Raw genomic sequence first — 21,967 nt, forward strand, 5'->3', positions numbered from 1 at the left:
CTGGCCCTAAGGTCCAGAAACCTCCCAGCCGCTCGCTGGCAGCAGGTCCTCCCGGATGCATTGCACTCCATCCGTTCTCTACTGTGCACTGCCACGAATAACAAACCCCATTAACTTGTTTTTATCTTCTCTAGGAAGTCCACATCCGGGGTGTCGCTCCCGACTTGGCTCGCAGCTCCAGGGCCGGTTCTACTGCATTGGCATGTCCGACTCCACAAGGCAGACCCCTTGGTGGACAGGGTACGCCTGCTCCATGCAAACCCCCAGTATGCCTACGTGGAGTTCCCCGACGGCCGCCAGGATACGGTCTTGCTCAGGGACCTGGCTCCCTCAGGTGCCAATCCCACTCACCTCCCCACCCGCGCACCCAACACCAGCCCCACCAGGTCCATCCCTCCTTCCCTTGCACACGCTAGAGGACGAGGAAGATTTCGGCACGCTCCCGGAGTCATCCAGCTACTGGCCAGCACCAACACCGCCAGCACCGACGCCGTCGATGCCGCCACCGCCTGTACAGACATCGCCACCACTGTTACATCGCTCCCAGCGAACCGTCAGACCACCGGACAGACTTAACCTCTGACGGGCACCGGGTTACAAGATGGACACATAATTTTTTTTCCTCAACCTCTGGACATTTTTGGAAGTTGAAGGGGCTATATAAATGCAAGTTGCTGCTCCAACTTCTAATAATCAATCCATTGCCTGTGTTTTTAGTTAATCTCAACTGGAGATGGGGCTGTATCTGTCGCTAGCGCGGGCGTGGTAAAAGCAGAACAAGTAGTGAAGAGTTGATGAGTTATGAGGATGGAGTGTTTGCCAATGGAGAGGATCACGGGCAGCAGGTCCCGCCCGAATACACTGACCTTCTCAAGATGGCGATCAACTCCGTTAGGCTTTTTCGAACGAAACACGCATTCTAAGAAATAAAACAACAGCGGGTTGCGAGTTAAGCAAGAGATCCGCGATATCGGGTGCAAGCAAGAAACTGAAGCCGGGGAAGAGAGGTCACCGCGCAAGAGTTTGCGGGTAAAAATGGAATTTGTTTGGAGCCCTTCCTTTAATGGCCGAATGTTGGATTCGGAACAGCTCGCGCGAACAGCCAGCGTGACGATGTCACCGTTACCGAGGCAACGGGGGAAATAAACAAAGCTCCCACTGAGCCTGCAGAGCACAGGCAACATGACTTTACCACTCTTACCAGGGAACACATTCAACAGGAATGTGAGTAACAAACCAACACATTTTTTTCTCCAACTAATAAGTCTACACGTTGTAGAAACGGATTTCTCCTTCAAAACCTCTTTTCAAACTGGGTTCCCCCAACCCTAACTCTGGGGGAAATCACTGGCTTCTAAATTTCTGTCTGTCTGCTAATTCGTTTTATGTGTGGATGATATTCTACAGTGTTACTTTTGTTTTCTGTGCACTAATAGGACATGTTTTCTGCAAATGTTTGGGTAGCTGACACCACACTGTCTGAAGCTGTGTTCAAGCTGTGACAGTCTGGTCACCGGGGTGTGGGAAGCACTGCACAGGAAACATTGAAATGTACCACTGTAAAAAGACCTCGTCTTTCCTCAGGACCGATCAGTGGGGCTCATGCTGGTTTCTTTGTTAAGTGTTGATCATGTCCAGGTTCCATCTCTTAGGAGAAATGCGTTGGAGTTTCTTGTGGGGGTTGGGGGTGGGTAAATGTTCCATTTGCCACCTAAAAACTGCTGCTGGAAAGGTGTATCATCCACTGGGGTTCACACTGTACCTATCTGCCCTGAGGATACTGCTTTCCGACAAGATACCAATGTCCAGTGGAAAGCAACATCATGGATAGCCTTAATGATGTTTCAACACTGAGGTTATCGCTGATACACAAAGGGGCAGATTTCCACCAGTGCTATACATGTTAAAAGAAAGCCAGCCACATGTGCTCAAAATATATTGTTACTTGCATGGGTCTGATGTATGAATGATTTCAATCTATCCAGGAAGCTGAGTCAGACCTTCTCCTTATTTTTAGCGTGCAATTCCAGTTGGACCATCATAGAGCAGGATGTTTAATCTTACCTAGACTAAAGCCGCAGTGAAGGAAGAAAATGTCTGGGCCACATAGAGCAAGAAGTTCACTGATTCAATCCATGGTCTGTGTTGACTTAGCTGATCTCACTTAGCTAGGGAGCTGTAGGGACACTACATTATCTGTCTCAAATGATGTAAAAGCAGAATCCAAGTAGTGGATTGAAGAGTAGATTTGGAAGAGGAGTGTTGTAATTGACAATGTCAAAGGCACTAGACATTGGTTGAGAAAGATGAATGAAAAATAGAGAGCTAGTCATTACTTAAAGATCTCTATAAGGTGAATTGGCGGATGTCAGATTGGAGGGATGAGTTGGTTTAGGCCCTGGAGCATGTGAATAGAGTGCTTGAGGGGTTTTACAAAATGTGTAAAGCTTAGAACCTCTGGAGGATGATTCAGACAGACATAGTTGGGGTGGCACGGTGGCACAATGGTTAGCACTGCTGCCTCTCAACTCCCCTGCCGGTGCTGAGGATCCTGGATCGATCTGGGCCCCGGTTCGCTGTCTGTGTGGAGTTTGTACATTCTCCCCATGGCTGTGTGGATTTCACCCCCACAACCCAAAGATGTGCAGGTTAGGTGGATTTGCCATGCTAAATTGCCCATTAATTGGAAAGAAATAATTGGGTACTCTAAATTTATTTTTAAAAAGACAGACATGGTTGATCTTTTTGGAGGGGTTGAAGTGTCCAAGGGTGGAGGATGAGGATTGGGAGGGATTGGATGGGCCACTGAGGGCAGAGGCAGTTTGGAAGATAATTGGGAATATGCAGAAGGGGAAAGGCAACGGGGCCGGGTGGATTCCTTGTGGAGTTTCATAAAAAGTTCGTGGACAGGTTGGTCTCGCTGCTGATAGAAGCATTTGAGGATGCGGTGGCTTGGGGCGTGCTCCCAGAAACAATAGTCAGGCCTCCATTTCACTCCTTTCGAAGGAATATAGGGACCCCGTGGAATGTCGGTCATATCGACCAAACGTGGACGCAAAGATTTTAGTTAATGTGTTGCCGCTGAGGTTGGAGGTTTGTCTCCCGCAGGTCACTGGGAAGGATCAGATGGGATTTGGAATGCCCTGCCCATTTGAGGTGGGGTGCAGGGGGGCTCGAGGACTCCCTAATTGATAAGTTGGGGCATTGGAGAGGTCCAGAGGCAGCGGTGGGGGAGTTGAGAGATTGCGGCGCCAGTTTAGTTAGCAGGGGCTGTTTAGCACAGGGCTAAACTTGAAAGCAGACCAAGGCAGGTCAGCAGCACGGTTCAATTCCCGTACCAGCCTCCCTGAACAGGCGCCGGAATGCGGTGATTCGGGGCTTTTCACAGTAACTTCATTTGAAGCCTACTCGTGACAATAAGCGGTTTTCATTTTTTCTTCCATTTCATTTTTTTTCAGGAAAAGAGTATAAGTGTGGCTTCGGCAGGGCTTGCCTCACAGCGACCCAGAAAAGATGCCGAAACCAGGGGTTGTTCTCGGCGCTGCAGGCTTCGAGAAACACCCCACCAAACGGGCTCAAAACGGGATTCTTTTTTCCCCATGAAATCGCGCCCACAGACCTTTGACAAGCTTACAAAGAAAAAATGTAAACTTCCCCTCTTTAGAGTTCTAAGCCACAATCCATGACCATCATCACCTGGTGTGTCAATTTCTCATTTTAAAGAGAAATTAGAACTGAGGAAGGGCCCCTCTCCCTATAACATTGCCATGGACGAGTGCAACATTTAGAGAGCGTAGTCTCTGTTTAGGTGCTATTTTTCCTGGACCAAGTAACTTCAGAAGTTTATAGATATGTTAATTTAGTAGATGTCATGAATTTTAATATAGAGAAGTGTGATGGGTGAATTCTGCGAGGAAGAAAAAAAGGAGGATATATAGACCAAGCCCTAAATCTTGAGAAGAGGCAGAGGAGCAGAGAAATTTGGGAATTCAAATAAACAAAACATCACATTGATATAACATTCCAGGTTTCTTTCTTGGATTATAAAACATAAAGTCAAAAGAAATGCTGAGCCTATTCAAATCATTCGCCACAGCACAGTTGGAATGCTTTGCCCCATTTTGTAATACCATCTTTTAAGAAGCATTTCCAGACCATGGAGCGGGCAGCATGGATCATTGCTACACGCAGTTCGCCAAGCCTCCTTCAACAGCGCCTTCCAAACCCACGACTGCTACGACCTGGAAGGACAAGGACAGCATATGCATGCGAACACTGTTATGATCCCCGTAACAGTCTGTCCAGACTTAAAGGAACCTCACAAGATTTCAAGTTTTAAACCTAACTGTGACAAACAAACTAAAAGCAATATGACTAACATGTTACATAGCAGGTAACTAATACTTTAAACCACTGAAAAGATAACCTTTGTTAATCTTTTTTTTTTAGCATACCCAATTCATTTTTTCCAATTAAGGGGCAATTTAGCGTGGCCAATCCACCTGTCATGCACATCTTTGGGTTGTGGGGGCGAAACCCACGCAAACACGGGGAGAATGTGCAAACTCCACAGGTACAGTGACCCAGGGCCGGGATTCAAACCAGAGTCCTCAGCGCCATGAGGCAGCTGTGATAACCACTGCGCCGCCGTGCTGCCTCCTTGTTAATCTTTTAATGTGACCGATAACCCCTGCTCTATACAAGAGATGTGTTGAGACCTAGACACGGAGATAGATCCTTTCCTGTAGCTTTCACTGTACATATGTAGTTAGTAAAAACTTGCTTTGAACATACAGAAGACTTTGAAGACTCCCTTAACAGCCAAGTTCTATAACCAACACCATTACTACGTCATGTCAGCTTGGGATCAAAAACCCTCAATCATACAAGAATGCTGAAAAACTGAGAAAAAGAAAATCTTCCACAGATTTTGAACTGATAGAAACTTAAGTTACCAATGCTGAGAAAATGTGTCAGAAAATCTCCAGACAGAAGAGCCTAGAAGCTGAAGGGAACTGTTTTACTGAAGCAGAAGACCCCATTAAATGTCCTTTGGAAGTCTAACTTCAGCACACAGAGTCTTAAGCCTGGAAGGGTGAAAAAAATATTTTTATCTTCCAGGCTACAGGCAGTCCAAGAAGCCCCTTTCAAAAATTTGAATGAAACCCAACACTAATCTATATTCCCAACTCTGGGTTGAAAAGTAAATGTGCAGTTAATTTACGTGACTCACTACTCACAACTCTACATTGCTGAGTAAATCAAATCAGCAGATCCGTGCCCCTCCAGAAGTGCGCTGCTGCCATTTTGCAAAGCCCAACAAAAGCAGCAAGCGTGGGAAATCCATTTTTTTTTGCAGTGACTGGGGGTACCAACTTTGAAGCCTGTAAGGTCTTAAAGCTGTACCCGCACTTAAAATATTTTTCAACATGAATCACAATTCTACACTTCCAACTTCATTGGGATTCACCCAAGGCCCAGACCAGTCACAAATGTGGGCAATTAATGCCCACTTAAAGATTTTATTTTGCTGCTACTGGTATGAACCCAACAGCGTGTGGAGGGTTCACCATTCAGGAAACACAACAAACAAACCCTGGCATGTTTGCTTGTGGACTCCTTGGGGGGTGAGGGGGGCAGTGTTCCTCCTCATTTAAGGGTAGTTAGGTCCTGATTCTGACATGGGGAAGCAGAGAGCCTGATAAGACCTACCTCTATCCCCTTGCTGCCGAGCCCCCTCTCCCGCAACCTACGCTGTCCAATCCCCTTCCTGCCATTACTCACCTAAGCCTGTCCCCCTCCTCAATCTGAAGCCTCAAGTGGGTGTGGTACCAGCAGCATCCACCAACTCCCCAGTGGCACTGCTGAGTACAGAACAGCTACCAGCCTCTGATTGGCTGGCAGCTCTCAGCGGTCAGGATTTCGGCCCATGGAGTCTTGATCTCAGGGAAGGCCTGCTGCTGACCTGTCAAGCGCCAGAGTGACACAAGATGTAGTGGGACTTTCCTGAAAGAGGTGATCAGTGGTCTCACTGGCTCTCTAACCAGCTGCGGAGACCATGTCACCTCCACATTCTGCCATTGTTTACAAACATTATAACGGGTTACAAAGGTTCAGAAGAATGCTATCAGAAGTGATATGTGGAAAAATGGGGGGAAATGAGTTTTCCCACCAGAACAGAGAAAGTTGATGGAGATCTGACGAAAGTTTTGAAAATTATGGAAGTTTTTGTGAGATGGCAAAATGTGAAATATTGTGTTTTGGCCAGTTGATGAATAACAAGCTGCATAGATCAAAATTATCACCAACACAAAGAAGGGGGAAATTGTTCAGGAAATAACATCTTGGCAATCCAAATGCTGGACAAGTGAGGTGCATACTTCTTAAAATTCATTCCCACGATATGGGAGTCAAGGTAAGCATTTATTGACTATCCCTCATTGCCCTTAGGAGATGGTAGTTTTGAACATGGCAGATGACAGGCAGTTTTATAGAATGGGGTGGCTTGATCGGACTCTTCAGAAGCCAGCTAAATGTCAAGTAAATTATCGTGGGACTGCAGCCATGTACAGACATACTGAATAAGATACTGCGCATGTTTCTTTCATAAAGGACCTCAAAGAACCAGCTGAATTTTTACGATTTGAATTCTATGTAAGTTAAATGGGGTTTGACAGAGTTAAAGTCTCACCCAATAGTGTTTATTTTAGAATTAAAGTGAAAGTGAAACCTGTGTTGAATTGTTTCCAATGCTAACATTTGTTTGTTTCCTTATTATAGTTAGGAAAGGAAAAATTTCATAAATCTCATCACTTTGACTTCCCAAATGATGTCCCTACCATGGTGGGAGAGCAAAAACCGGGCATTGGGGGCGAACTACTGCTTGGTCAGAAGCTGAAACCTAAGTTCAGTGTATTCCCAAAGGGACAGGGCAGTGATGCACCAGCGTGGGTTGTCTTTGACAAACAGGTATGCTTTAGTATGTTAGTTCCAGGTGAAACATCTAAAATAAAGTGCTTCTTGCTGAAAGTATGCATGTGTGGATGTCCTGTAAGGATCAAATTCCATTACACAGCTCAATCTGTGAAACGTTTTCTCGTCTTTGTAATTTTCTCCCTTCTTAACAGCATTCGCCCTCTATTCTTTTTGTTATAGTTGCCTTCTGTTCTCAATTCACTTTGTTGTAACATTTATTTTTTATAAATTTAGTGTACCCAATTATTTTTTTCCAATTAAGGGGCAATTTAGCATGGCCAATCCACCTACCTTGCACATCTTTGGGCTGTGAAACCCAGGCAAACACGGGGAGAATGTGCAAACTCCACACAGACGGTGACCCAGGGCCGGGATTCAAACCCGGGTCCTCAGCGCCATAGGCAGCAATGCTAACCACTGTGCCACCATGCTGCCCCACTTTGTTGTAACATTAGCAGCAAAGCCATCAATTATTACTACACTGTACCATTAAACTTTACTGCCTAAACCTTAGCACCGTGGTATTTTGCTCCTCATTTTCAAAAGCTTCTTCAAATCATTTTGTACATTCCATGAATTACTTTCTGTTATAACCTGCCTGCTTACCACTGGCTGGAGACTAATGGCAATCTCACAATCCTTAGGGAGTCTCCCCAATGAGGGGGACGGATAAATCATTAGCATATCCTGCATAAATAAAACTGGCCAGTATGGAACCAGCTAGAGAGGAGTGAGCAGCAAGGGAGTTACTGCTGCTGCTGTGTGTGTATATATGTATATATATATATATATGTTGTAAACAAAGATTTCTTTTTGTTCTACAAACTCGTGCTGGATTCTTCGTGGCCCTCACAAAACTGGTGATGAGGGTTAAAGTGGATAGCTGTCTATGCTGCTGAAGCCACCTCCCTGGATTTTTGTTGGATACAGGTTGGAAGTTTTTTTTCTGTTACACCATGCCTCTTTATGAACATTTGGATGTCTTTGATCCTGCCCTGGAGAGTTGGAACCAGTACACATAACGGATGCGTTACTATTTCCGGGCAAACAACATCACCGAAAACGAGCATCAGGTGGTCATTTTGCTCACTGCCTGCGGCCTGCATACGTTTGGAGTGATAACGAGCCTTACATACCCAGCTGCGCCGGACACCAAGACGTTTGGTGAACTTGTGACCTTAGTGGGGCAACATTTTAACCCAACCCCATCCACGATAGTCCAGCATTACCGGTTTAATACCGCTGAGAGGATCCCAGGAGAATCCCTTGCAGAATTTCTATCCAGGACTTCCGGTTGCGACGATGCAGTGCTAAGCCGCACGTTTGGTGGCTCCCGCTATTTTTGGACTTTCGGGCTCTTTTAAGGGCCCGCAACGGAGCTGTTTTGACTTTTCCCCGGGTGGGAACGCAGCCTCTGTGCTTGGCGGCCGGTGGATGGGCTGGACTAGAAGTGGAGCAACCAGAAAATCAACTCTGCAGCAGAAGAAGGTGCGAGGCAGAAAGGACAAGATGGCGGCGGACGGGGAACCGGCAGTGTGGCAGCAGTGGGCGAGGGAGCAGCAGGAGCTGCTGCTGCACTCCTTCCAGGAACTAAAGGCTGAGATCCTGGAGGCGTTGAGGGCATCGCTGGACAGGCTCGGAGCGACTCAGACGGCTCAGGCCGCGGAGATTCGGGAGCTGCAGCAGAAGGCTTCGGCGAACGAGGACGAACTCCTGGGCCTAGCGGTGAAAGTGGAGTCGCACGAGGCGCTTCACAAGAAATGGTTGGCAAGGATGGAGGAGATGGAGAATCGCTCCCGCCGGAAGAATCTGCGGATTTTTGGCCTCCCGGAGGGGCTGGAAGGTTCGGATTTGGGGGCCTACGTGGTCCTGATGCTGAATTCGCTGATGGGCGCGGGGTTATTCCGGGCACCCCTGGAGCTGGAGGGTGCCCATCGGGTGCTGCTGCGGAAGCCCAGGCCGAACGAGCCGCCCAGGGCGGTGCTGGTCCGCTTTCAGCGCTTGGTCGACCGTGAGTGTGTGCTTCGTTGGGCGTAGAGGGAGAGGAGTAGCAAGAGGGAGAATACGGAGATCAGGATCTACCAGGACGAGTGCGAAGGTGGTGTAGAGAAGGGCTGGGTTTAATCGAGCGAAGGCAGTGCTCCACAAGAAGGGGGTCATGTTTGGCCTATTGCAGCCGGCACGACTGTGGGTCAATTATAAAGACCGTCAACTTTATTTTGACTCCTCGGAGCAGGCTTGGACTTTTGTCCAGGCAGAGAAGCTGGACTTGAACTGAAGACTGGGGGCTGTGGAACGTTGTATGCAGCCCGGAGGCTTTGTCCTCCTTGATATCCTTTCGCTTTTTTTGTTTCTATTTGACGATGCTTTATTGCTGTTCTGTTTTTTCTTTTCTGCTTTTCGGGACTGTTATCTATTTACTTGGGTGTTTTATCATATCATGTTGGGAATTTTATTATTTCACTGGTTGCGGGTTTGGGTGGGGTACGCGGCCCTGTTGGGTCAGGTGCCTGTCTTCCCGCGTTTTGGGTCTGGGGGGCGGGGCTTGGAATGGGGGCGCGGGCTTTTCTCCCGTGCTGGAGAAGCAGGGGACGGGGTCGGCATTGGTGGAATGGGTGTGTGACACTGGGGAGGGTAATTGGGGTAGCGGGAGCAGTCAGCAGGAGTCGGCTTACTTACGGAAGTACAATGACTGGAGTTACGCAGCTAGGGGGGGCCCTAGCTTGGGGGGGGGGAGGTTTTTTGGGGGGGAAGAGGGGGAATACCGGGTTGCTGCTGGAATGGCCAAGAAGGAGCTGGAGCGTGTAGAGGGGGTCAGGATGGGGGTCTGTCACTGTGGGGAACGGGCTGAGCGGGGGGCGTGGGCACGTGGCGGATTACGGAAGGGTGATGGCTAGTCGACGGGGGAGGGGGGTAGGGGGACTGAATGGGCCGGTCAAACGGTCCCGCGTGTTCGCGCACCTGAAGGGGCTGAAGGCGGACGTGGCTATGCTTCAGGAGACGCACCTGAAGGTGGCGGATCAGGTTAGGTTGAGGAAGGGGTGGGTGGGCCAAGTGTTTCATTCGGGGCTGGATGCAAAAAACCGGGGGGGGGGGGGGGGGGGTGGCGATCCTGGTGGGGAAGAGGGTGTCGTTTGAGGCGTCGAGTGTGATGGCAGACAGCGGCGGGAGGTACGTGATGGTGAGCGGCAAGCTACAAGGGGAGCGGGTGGTGCTGGTCAATGTATACGCCCAAAATTGGGATGATGCGGGTTTCATGCGGCGCATGTTGGGCCGGATTCCAGATTTGGAGGCGGGGGGCCTGATAATGGGGGGGGGGGATTTCAACACAATGCTGGATCCGCCACTGGATCAATCCAGTTCCAGGACGGGTAGGAGGCTAAGGTGCTGAGGGGGTTTATGGACCAGATGGCAGGGGTGGATCCATGGAGGTTCGCAAGGCCGAGGGCCAGGGAATTTTCATACTTCTCCCATGTGCAAAAGGCCTACTCCGCATTGGGTGGACCTCGAGCTGGGGGAGGAGAGGGACCGGCGCCCGTTGTGGCGCTTGGAGGTGGGGCTGCTGGTGGACGAGGTGGTGAGGGGGCGGGTTCGAGGATGTATCGAGAAGTATCTAGAGGCCAACGATAATGGGGAGGTCCGAGTGGGGACGGTCTGGGAGGCGCTGAAGGCGGTGGTTCGGGGGGAGATGATCTCCATTCGGGGCCCACAGGGAGAGGGGGAGCAGAGAGAAAGGGAGAGATTGGTGGGGGAGATGGTGAGGGTGGACAGGAGGTACGCGGAGGCCCCGGAGGAGGGATTGCTGAGGGAGCGGCTTACCCTTCGGGCTGAGTTCGACTTGTTGACCACCAGAAAGGCGGAGGCTCAATGGAGAAAGGCTCAGGGTGCGGTGTACGAGTATGGGGAGAAGGCGAGCAGGATGCTGGCACACCAGCTCCGTAAGCGGGATGCGGCCAGGGAGATTGGTGGTGTTAAGGATCAGGGAGGAAATGTGGTGCGGAGGGGGGTAGACATTAATGGGGTCTTCAGGGATTTTTATGAGAGACTATATCGGTCCGAACCTCCGGCGGAGGAGGGGGGATGGGGGCGCTTTTTGGACGGGCTGAGATTTCCGAGGGTGGAGGAGTGACGGGTGGAGGGTCTGGGGGCGCCAGTTGAGCTTGAGGAGCTGGTCAAAGGGATAGGGAGCATGCAGTCGGGGAAGACGCTGGGGCCGGATGGGTTCCCGGTTGAATTTTACAAAACGTTTGCAGAACTGCTGGGCCCCCTGTTGGTTAGGACCTTCAGTGAGGCAAGGGAGGGGGGGGGGGGCTTTGCCCCCGACGATATCACGGGCGCTGATCTCCTTGATGCTTAAGCAAGACAAGGATCCCCTGCAGTGTGGGTCACACAGGCCGATCTTACTCTTGAATGTGGACGCCAAGTTGTTGGCAAAGATCTTAGCCATGAGGATAGAGGACTGGGTGCTGCAGGTTATCCACGAGGATCAAACGGGGTTTGTGAAGGGGAGGCAGCTGAACACTAATATACGAAGGCTCTTGAATGTTATAATGATGCCGGCGGTAGAAGGGGAGGCGGAGATAGTGGTGGCGCTAGATGCGTAGAAGGTCTTTGATAGGGTCGAGTGGGGATACTTGTGGGAGGTGCTGGAAAGGTTCGGGTTTGGGGAGGGGTTTGTCAGTTAGGTGAGGCTGTTGTATGAGGCCCCAATGGCGAGTGTGGCCACGAATAAGAGGAGGTCGGAGTATTTTCGATTATATCGACGGACGAGGCAGGGGTGTCCCCTGTCCCCCCTACTTTTTGCACTGGCAATTGAACCCCTGGCTATGGCGCTGAGAGAGTCGGGGGATTGGAGGGGGCTGGTCCGGGGTGGGGAGGAGCACCGAGTGTCGCTCTACGCGGACGACCTTTTGTTGTATGTGGCGGACCCGGTGGGGGGAATGCCGGTGGTAATGGGGATTCTCCGGGAATTTGGGGATTTCTCAGGGTATAAGCTTAACTTTGGGAAAAGCGAGCTGTTTGTGGTACATCTGGGGGACCAGGAGGGTGGGATTGGGAGGCTCCCACTGAAGCTTCAGGTACTTGGGGGTTCAGGTGGCCAGGAGCTGGGGGGCCTTGCATAAGCTTAACCTCACAAGGCTGGTGGAGCAAATGGAGGAGGAGTTTAAGAGGTGGGACATGCTGCCGCTGTCTCTGGCGGGTAGGGTGCAGTCAGTCATGATCTCATAGTTAGGGATCCTCTCGGAAGGAGCGATCACAATATGGTGGAATTTAAAATACAGATGGAGGGTGAGAAAGTAAAATCAAATACTAGTGTTTTGTGTTTAAACAAAGGAGATTACAAGGGGATGAGAGAAGAACTAGCTAAGGTAGACTGGGAGCTAAGACTTTATGGTGGAACAGTTGAGGAACAGTGGAGAACCTTCCAAGCGATTTTTCACAGTGCTCAGCAAAGGTTTATACCAACAAAAAGGAAGGACGGAAGAAAGAGGGAAAATCGACCGTGGATATCTAAGGAAATAAGGGAGAGTATCAAATTGAAGGAAAAAGCATATAAAGTGGCAAAGATTGCTGGGAGATTAGAGGACTGGGACATCTTTAGGGGGCAACAGAAAGCTACTAAAAAAGCTATAAAGAAGAGTAAGATAGAGTATGAGAGTAAACTTGCTCAGAATATAAAAACAGACAGTAAAAGTTTTTACAAATATATAAGACAAAAAAGAGTGGCTAAGGTAAATATTGGTCCTTTAGAGGATGAGAAGGGAGTTTTAATAATGGGAAATGAGGAAATGGCTGAGGAACTGAACAGGTTTTTTGGGTCGGTCTTCACAGTGGAAGACACAAATAACATGCCAGCGACTGATATAAATGAGGCTATGACAGGTGAGGACCTTGAGATGATTGTTATCACTAAGGAAGGAGTGATGGGCAAGCTAATGGGGCTAAAGGTAGACAAGTCTCCTGGCCTGATGGAATGCATCCCAGAGTGCTAAAAGAGATGGCTAGGGAAATTGCAGATGCACTAGTGATAATTTACCGAAATTCACTAGACTCTGGGGTGGTCCCGGTGGATTGGAAATTAGCAAACGTGACGTCACTGTTTAAAAAAGGAGGTAGGCAGAAAGCAGGAAATTATAGGCCAGTGAGTTTAACTTCGGTAATAGGGAAGATGCTGGAATCTATCATCAAGGAAGAAATTGCGAGGCATCTGGATAGAAATTGTCCCATTGGGCAGACGCAGCATGGGTTCGTTAAAGGCAGGTCATGCCTAACTAATTTAGTGGAATTTTTTGAGGACATTACCAGTGCAGTAGATAACGGGGAGCCGATGGATGTGGTATATCTGGATTTCCAGAAAGCCTTTGACAAGGTGCCACACAAAAGGTTGCTGCATAAGATAAAGATGCATGGCATTAAGGGTAAAGTAGTAGCATGGATAGAGGATTGGTTAATTAATAGAAAGCAAAGAGTTGGGATAAATGGGTGTTTCTCTGGTTGGCAATCAGTAGCTAGTGGTGTCCCTCAGGGATCCGTGTTGGGCCCACAATTGTTCACAATTTACATTGATGATTTGGAGTTTGGGACCAAGGGCAATGTGTCCAAGTTTGCAGATGACACTAAGATGAGTGGTAAAGCGAAAAGTGCAGAGGATACTGGAAGTCTGCAGAGGGATTTGGATAGGTTAAGTGAATGGGCTCGGGTCTGGCAGATGGAATACAATGTTGACAAATGTGAGGTTATCCATTTTGGTAGGAATAACAGCAAACGGGATTATTATTTAAACGATAAAATATTAAAGCATGCCGCTGTTCAGAGAGACTTGGGTGTGCTAGTGCATGAGTCACAGAAGGTTGGTTTACAAGTGCAACAGGTGATTAAGAAGGCAAATGGAATTTTGTCCTTCATTGCTAGAGGGATGGAGTTTAAGACTAGGGAGGTTATGTTGCAACTGTATAAGGTGTTAGTGCGGCCACACCTGGAGTATTGTGTTCAGTTTTGGTCTCCTTACTTGAGAAAGGACGTACTGGCACTGGAGGGTGTGCAGAGGAGATTCACTAGGTTAATCCCAGAGCTGAAGGGGTTGGATTATGAGGAGAGGTTGAGTAGACTGGGACTGTACTCATTGGAATTTAGAAGGATGAGGGGGGATCTTATAGAAACATTTAAAATTATGAAGGGAATAGATAGGATAGATGCGGGCAGGTTGTTTCCACTGGCGGGTGACAGCAGAACTAGGGGGCATAGCCTCAAAATAAGGGGAAGTAGATTTTGGACTGAGTTTAGGAGGAACTTCTTCACCCAAAGGGTTGTGAATCTATGGAATTCCTTGCCCAGTGAAGCAGTTGAGGCTCCTTCATTACATGTTTTTAAGGTAAAGATAGATCGTTTTTTGAAGAATAAAGGGATTAAGGGTTATGGTGTTCGGGCCGGAAAGTGGAGCTGAGTCCACAAAAGATCAGCCATGATCTAATTGAATGGCGGAGCAGGCTCGAGGGGCCAGATGGCCTACTCCTGCTCCTAGTTCTTATGTTCTTATGTTCTTATGTTCTTATGACGGTGCTCCCGAGGTTTCTGTTCCTGTTCCAGTGCCTCCCCATCCTTATCCCGAAGGCCTTTTTTAGGCGGGTTAACAGGAGCATTACGGGGTTTGTGTGGGCACACGGGACTCCAAGAGTGAGACTGGTGTTCTTGGAGCGGGGCAGGGATGGGGGGGGGGGGCTGCCGTTTCCCAACCTCTGTGGGTATTATTGGGCTGCCAACGCAGTGATGGTGCGTAAGTGGGTAATGGACGGGGAGGGGGCACCATGGAAGAGGATGGAGATGGCATCCTGTGTGGGCTCGAGCCTGGAACCGCTGGTAACGGCGCCGCTGCCGCTCCCTCCAACGAGGTATACCACGAGCCCGGTGGTGGCAGCTACCCTCAAGATTTGGGGGCAATGGAGGCGGCACAGGGGGGAGGTGGGGGCCTCAATGGGGTCCACAATACGGGGGAACCACCGGTTTGTTCCGGGGACAATTGATGGCGGGTTCCTGATTTGGCACAGGGCAGGTGTCAGGAGGCTGGGGGACCTGTTCATAGACGGGAAGTTCGCGAGCCTGGGTGAGCTAGAAGGGAAGTTTGGGCTCCCCCCGGGGAACACCTTTAGGTATATGCAAGTAAGGGCGTTTGTCAGGCGGCAGGTGGCAGGGTTCCCTCTGCTGCCGCCGCGTGGGGTTCAGGACAGGGTGCTCTCCGAGGTGTGGGTTGGAGAGAGGAGGATCTTGGAAGCGTATCAGGTGATGCAGGAGGTAGACGAGGCCTCGGTGGAGGAGCTGAAAGATAAATGGGAGGAGGAGCTGGGTGAGGAGATTGAGGAGGGGACGTGGGCGGATGCCCTGGAAAGGGTGAACTCCTCCTCTTCGAGTACGAGGCTTAGCCTCATACAGTTTAAGGTGCTGCATAGGGCTCACGTGACCGGGACAAGGATGAGCCGGTTTTTTGGGAGCGAAGACAGGTGTATTAGGTGTTCTGGGGGCCCAGCAAACCATGTCCACATGTTCTGGGCATGCCCAGCGCTGGGGGAATTTTGGAAGTGTGTAGCAAGGACGGTATCGAGGGTGATAGGATCCAGGGTCAATCCAGGCTGGGGTCTCGCAATATTTGGGGTTGCAGTGGAGCCGGGAGTGCAGGAGGCGAAAGAGGCCGGTGTTCTGGCCTTTGCGTCCCTAGTAGCCCGGCGGAGGATTCTTCTTCAGTGGAAGGATGCGAGGCCCCCAAGCATGGAGGCCTGGGTCAATGATATGGCGGGGTTCATCAAATTGGAGAGGGTGAAATTTGCCCTAAAGGGGTCAGTGTAGGGGTTTTTCAGGAGATGGCAATCTTTCCTAGATCTCCTGACAGAACGGTAAAATCAAAAGGTCAGCAGCAGCAGCAACCCGGTGGGGTGGTGGGGGTGTCTCTTTGTTTTTGTTTTGGGTTGAATCTTTGCCAACGACGGCCGTTTATTTATTGTTCCTCTTTTGTATATACGGGGGGGGGGGGGGGGGGGGGGGGGGGGTTGTTCTTTTTGTTCTTAGAATTTTCTGTTACTGTTTTCTTTTTTGTGAAAATGTGACAATTTGAATAAAAATTATTTAAAAAAAATAGAATTTCTATCCAGGCGACGTAGGATTGCGGAGTACTGTGACTATGGAGAGACATTGTCAGAAATGTTACGCGACCGTTTGGTTTGCGGTATTAACAATGCGGCCACCCAGAGAAAGTTGTTAGCTGAGCCAACATTGACTTTTCAACCGGCCATTCAGATAGTATTGTCTCGAGAGTGCAGGAGCTACAGGGAATGGAGGTGCAGGCCTTGGGGCGCAACCACTTCCATCCAAAAGTGTCTCCCCGCGCCCCTGCCGTACCTTGGGCGGGACGGCATCCAGATCGACGCCAGTGGCCGCCGGATGTTCCTCCCGAAGGGAGCCTTCTCCTGAACCGATGGATGTGGAGCCACGTCAGTGTTGGATTTGTGGACACCGACCCCGTTGCGGACGCCGGTCCTGGGGACACCAGAGGCGCCGTGGTTCCGACAGAAACTGGGGCCAGCCCAGGGGCCGTACCTTCCATTTGGATGAACCTGTGGGGACTATTCCCAAGGACGTGGGGACAGAGGACAACTGCCTGCAGCTGCATTATATGGCAGCTCCCCGTGTGGCCCCCATTAAGGTGACAGTACGGGTCAATGGTCACGCGCTTGAGATGGCATTGGACACTGGCGCAGCAGTCTCCATGATCGCCCAGAGGACATTCAACTACATCAAGCAGGGTATACAGACCCTTATATTAACCAATACACAGACCAGGTTGGCCACCTACACGGGGGAACCATTGGACATTGTTGGAACTACGATGACCCCTGTTGTTTATGGATGCCAAGAGGAGCATTTCCCACTTATGGTGCGCGGCCACAGGCCCAGCCAGTTGGGTCAGGACTGGTTGCACCATTTGCAGCTGCAGTGGCAGCACATCTTTCAAACAGGTTCTGGAGGGTTGACGGAGGTACTAGGACGGTACCCAGATGTATTCCAGCCCGGTTTGGGGAAGATAAAAGGTGCTGTAGCCCGTATCCAGGTCGAACCAGGAGCCACGTCGTGCTATTTCCGGGCACGCCCGGTGCCTTATGCCTTGCTCGAGAAGGTAGAAGGGGAGCTCATTCGTTTGGAGTCCTTGGGTATTATCAGGCCTGTCCGTTTCGCTGACTGGGCAGCGCCAATTGTACCTGTAATGAAGCCAGATGCCACAGTTTGCTTGTGCGGCGACTATAAACTTACAGTGAATACGGCTTCCCATCTCAACCGATATCCAATGCCCCGCATAGAAGATCTCTACGTGAAGCTTGCAGGCGGACTCTCATTCATGAAATTAGATATGAGTCACGCCTACCTACAGTTGGAGCTGGACCCTGCCTCCCGGCCATATGTAACTATTAATACACACAGGGACCTGTATGAATATACACGATTGCCCTTTGGGGCATCCTCTGCCTGCGCTATCTTTCAGCGCGTCATGGAGGGCATCTTGAGAGGTTTTCCGCGTGTCGCTGTCTACTAAAACAACGTTTTGATTACAGGGACATCGGAGCAGGAACATTTGGAAAATTTGGAGGCTGTCCTTAGATGCTTCTCAGAGGCTGGAGTCCATTTACGTCGTATAAAGTGCGTCTTTCAGGAAAAGGAAGTAGTCTACCTGGGTTATCGGATGGACTGCAAAGGTTTGCACCCTGTCGCAGAGAAGGTGCGCGCAATTCAACAGGCCCCCTCCCCGACTGACACTTCACATCTTTGTTCTTTTCTCGGCCTCGTAAACTATTACGAGAAGTTCCTCCTCAATCTGGCAACTACACTGGCCCCGTTGCACCTTCTGCTAAAGAAGAATCACACCTGGGTTTGGGGTCAGCCGCAAGAAATTGCTTTCCGGCGGGTAAAACAGCAATTGTTTTACTATGATCCTGGAAAGCCTTTGCTCATCACATGTGATGCATCCCCATATGGTATTGGGGCCGTCCTGTCCCACAAGATGGAGAATGGGCCCGAGCGGCCGATATCTTTCTCCTCCGCACATTGACTGCAGCGGAAAAGAAGTACGCGCAGATCGAGAAGGAGGGCTGGCAGTGGTCTTTGCGGTGAAATGCTTCCACCAGTATGTGTATGGCCGCCATTTCACTATCTTGACTGATCATGAGCCTCTGCTGGGACTTTTCCGAGAGGATAAGCCAATACCGCCCATTGCTTCTGCACGGATCCAGCAATGGGCTTTGTTGCTCGCTGTGGTAGTCACCATTGTTTGTATATATCACAAACGAGATGTAATACGGTAAGGCTCCTGTACGACAGGTACGGGGTAGATCCCTGCCTGCTGGCTCCGCCCAGGAGGCGGAGTTTAAATGTGTGTTCACCGAGCTGCAGCCATTTCGGCAGCAGGTGCAGGAGGCTACACATCTCTGCTTAATAAAGCCTCGATTACACTCTACTCTCGTCTCATCGTAATTGATAGTGCATCAATTTATTAAGCAGAGATTTTACAACTATGGACCTCCGCTTCAAGCCAGATCTCCTGCATGCACCCTCAAGCAGACAACTCCAAGTTGGCCTTCACACATTGGCTAGCTTGCTTTGAAGCCTACATCGGATCTGCGACAGAACCACCCTCAGAGGCACAGAAACTCCAGATACTGTATATGCGGCTGAGCTCCGATATCTTTCCCCTCATCCGGGATGCATCTACCTACGCTGAGGCCATGGCGCTACTGAAAGAGAACTACACCCAGCAGACCAACAAACTCTCGGCCAGGCACCTCCTGTCCACGCGGCATCAACTCCCTGGTGAGTCTGTGGAAGATTTCTGGCGTGCCCTGCACGCCCTGGCGAGGGACTGCGATTGCCAGGCCGTTTCAGCCGTTGAACATTCCGAACTCCTAATTAGGGATGCTTTCGTTACGGGCATAGGGTCAGCTTACATCCGCCAGCGCCTCTGAGAAGGGGCTACCCTCGACCTCGCGGCGACCAAGAAACTCATGATCCCACTAACGGTCGCCTCCCGTGATGTACAAGCGTACGCCCCCGACCGCAGGGCGCGCCCCTCCTGGACATCGTGGACCCCACCAGCGAACACCCCATCGTGGACCCCACCAGCCATCGCCCCCAAGCCTGCGCCACACGGCAGCCAGCCAACCCCGGGGGGCTCAACTGCGGACAGACAAAGCACCCCCGGCAGCGCTGCCCGGCGCAGAGCGCACTCTGCAAGGCCTGCGGGAAGAAAGGACATTTCGCTGCTGTGTGCCAGGCACGCTCGATCGCCGCTGTAACCAGGCTCATTGTTCCTTCACCCCCCACGTGCGGCCCGTGGGCGCCGCCATCCTCCTCGCCTCAGACCAGGTGCAACGCATGGGCACCGCCATCTTGCTTGCCTCAGGACACATGCGGCCCGTGGGCCCCGCCATCTTCCCCCCCCATCAGGCCTCGTGCGGCCGATGGGCACCGCCATCTTTAACGCCGCCGCCACATGTGTCACGTGGGCGCCGCCATCTTCCCCGCCTCAGGACCCCTGCTCGTCGGGCACCTCATCGGGCTGCTCATCGCCTGCAACCGCTACCGACCAGCCAGGGGCCTTCCAACACCAGCTACAGCTCGCCTCCATCATGATCGACCAGACCCGGCCCGACAAGCTCGCAACCGCGTCGATGATGGTGAAGGTCGATGGGCACGAGATATCCTGTCTTCTTGACTCCGGGAGCACAGAGAGCTTCATCCACCCCGATACGGTACGGTGCTGCTCCCCTGTGGTACATCCCATCACACAACGAATCTCCCTGGCCTCCGGATCCCACTCTGTGGAGATCCAGGGGTACTGCACCCGCCACCCTCATCATCCAGGGCGCAGAGTTCAGCGACTTCCGGTTCTCCGTCCTCCCCAACCTCTGCGCTGCCTTGCTACTCGGCCTGGACTTCCAGTGCAACCTCCAAAGTATCACTCTGAAATTCGGCGGGCCCCTACCACCCCTTACTGTATGCAGTCTCACGACCCTTAAAGTCGACCCACCTTCTCTGTTTGCAAACCTCACCCCAGATTGCAAACCCGCCACCACCAGGAGCAAACGGTACAGTGCCCAGGACAGGACCATCAGGTCTGAGGTCCAGCGGCTGCTGTAGGAAGGCATTACGAGGCCAGCAACAGCCCCTGGAGAGCCCAAGTGGTAGTTGTGAAAACTGAGGAGAAAAACAGGATGGTCGTTGACTACATCAGACCATCAATCGGTACACGCAGCTCGACGCGTACCCCCTCCCACGCATATCTGTTATGGTCAGTCAGATTGCACAGTACTGTGTCTTCTCGACAGTGGACCTGAAATTTGGTTCCACCAGCTTCCCATTCGCAAGGCGGACCGCCCGTACACTGCGTTTGAAGCGGACGGCCATCTTTACAACGTCCTTAGGGTTCCCTTCGGCGTCACTAATGGGGTCTCGGTCTACCAACGGGAGATAGACCGAATAGTTGACCGGTACGGACTGCGGGCCACCTTCCCGTACCTGGATAACGTCACCATCTGCGACCACGACCAGCAGGACTATAACGCTAACCTTTCCAAATTCCTCCACACCGCCAAACTCCTCAGCCTAACATACAACAAGGAGAAGTGCGTGTTCAGCACCAACCGCTTAGCCATCCTCGGCTATGTGGTGAAAAATGGAGATCTAGGGCCCGACCCCAATCGCATGCGCACCCTCATGGAACTCCCACTGCCCCAAGGCCCTCAAACGATGCCTGGGGTTCTTCTCATACTATGCCCAGTGGGTACCTAACTATGTGGACAAGGCCCACCCACTCATTCACTTCACCGCTTTCCTGCTGACGGCCGAGGTTCACCAGGCCTTCAACCGTATTAAGGCCGACATCGCCAAGGCTGTAATGCACGCGGTCGACGAGACGCTCCCCTTCCAAGTCGAGAGCGATGCATCAGACGTTGCTCTGACTGCCACCCCAACCAGGCAGGCAGGCCCGTGGCATTCTTTTCACGCACCCTCCATGACTCCGAAATTCGGCACTCCTCCGTCGAGAAGGAGGCCCAAGCCATCGTAGAAACTGTGCGGCATTGGGGGCATTACCTGGCCGGCAGGAGATTCACTCTCCTCACTGACCAACGGTCGGTTGCCTTCATGTTCAATAACACACAGCGGGGCAAGATCAAAAATGATAAAATCTTGAGGTGGAGGATCGAGCTCTCCACCTACAATTACGAGATTTTGTATTGCCCCGGAAAGCTCAACGAGCCCCCCGATGCCCTATCCCGAGGTACATGTGCCAGCACGCAAGTGGACCGACTCCGTACCCTACACGACGCTCTCTGTCACCCAGGGGTCACCTGGTTCTTTCACTTCATAAAGGCTCGCAATCTGCCCTACTCCATTGAGGAGGTCAGGGCTATCACTAGAGACTGCCAGGTCTGCACGGAGTGCAAACTGCACTTGTACCGGCCAGACCGAGTGCACCTAGTGAAGGCCTCCCGCTCCTTTGAACGCCTCAGCGTGGATTTTAAAGGGCCCCTCCCCTCAACCGACCGAAATACGTACTTCCTTCACGTGGTCGACGAATACTCCCCTTCACCGTCCCATGCCCCGATATGACGTCTGCCACCGTCATCAAAGCACTCAACACTATCTTCGCCCTGTTCGGTTTCCCCGCCTACATCCACAGTGACCGGGGATCCTCCTTTATGAGTGATGAACTGCGTAAGTACCTGCTCAGCAAGGGCATCGCCTCGAGCAGGACGACCAGCTACAACCCCCGGGGAAACGGGCAGGTGGAGCGGGAGAATGGGACGGTCTGGAAAGCCGTCCAGCTGGCCCTACGGTACAAAAATCTCCCGGTCTCCCGCTGGCAGGAGGTCCTCCCCAACACCCTTCACTCCATCCGATCGCTACTTTGCACTGCGACTAATGCAACCCCCCATGAATGTCTCCTTGCCTGCCC

General features: G+C 51.2%; 1 protein-coding gene across 1 annotated transcript in view; it reads left to right on the forward strand.

Moving 5' to 3' along the window:
- The first annotated feature begins 880 nt into the window (after positions 1-880).
- efhc2 (EF-hand domain (C-terminal) containing 2) overlaps positions 881-21,967 on the forward strand; it is a 218,498-nt gene continuing 197,411 nt past the window's right edge. The window contains exons 1-2 of the mRNA XM_038802085.1: positions 881-1,224; positions 6,781-6,969. Of these exons, the coding sequence (XP_038658013.1) occupies positions 1,183-1,224; positions 6,781-6,969 (231 nt within the window). The 5' untranslated portion in view covers positions 881-1,182. The remainder of the gene's footprint in view (positions 1,225-6,780; positions 6,970-21,967) is intronic.

This window comes from Scyliorhinus canicula, chromosome 7 (genome assembly GCF_902713615.1).
Source record: "Scyliorhinus canicula chromosome 7, sScyCan1.1, whole genome shotgun sequence".
Lineage (NCBI taxonomy): Eukaryota > Metazoa > Chordata > Chondrichthyes > Carcharhiniformes > Scyliorhinidae > Scyliorhinus > Scyliorhinus canicula.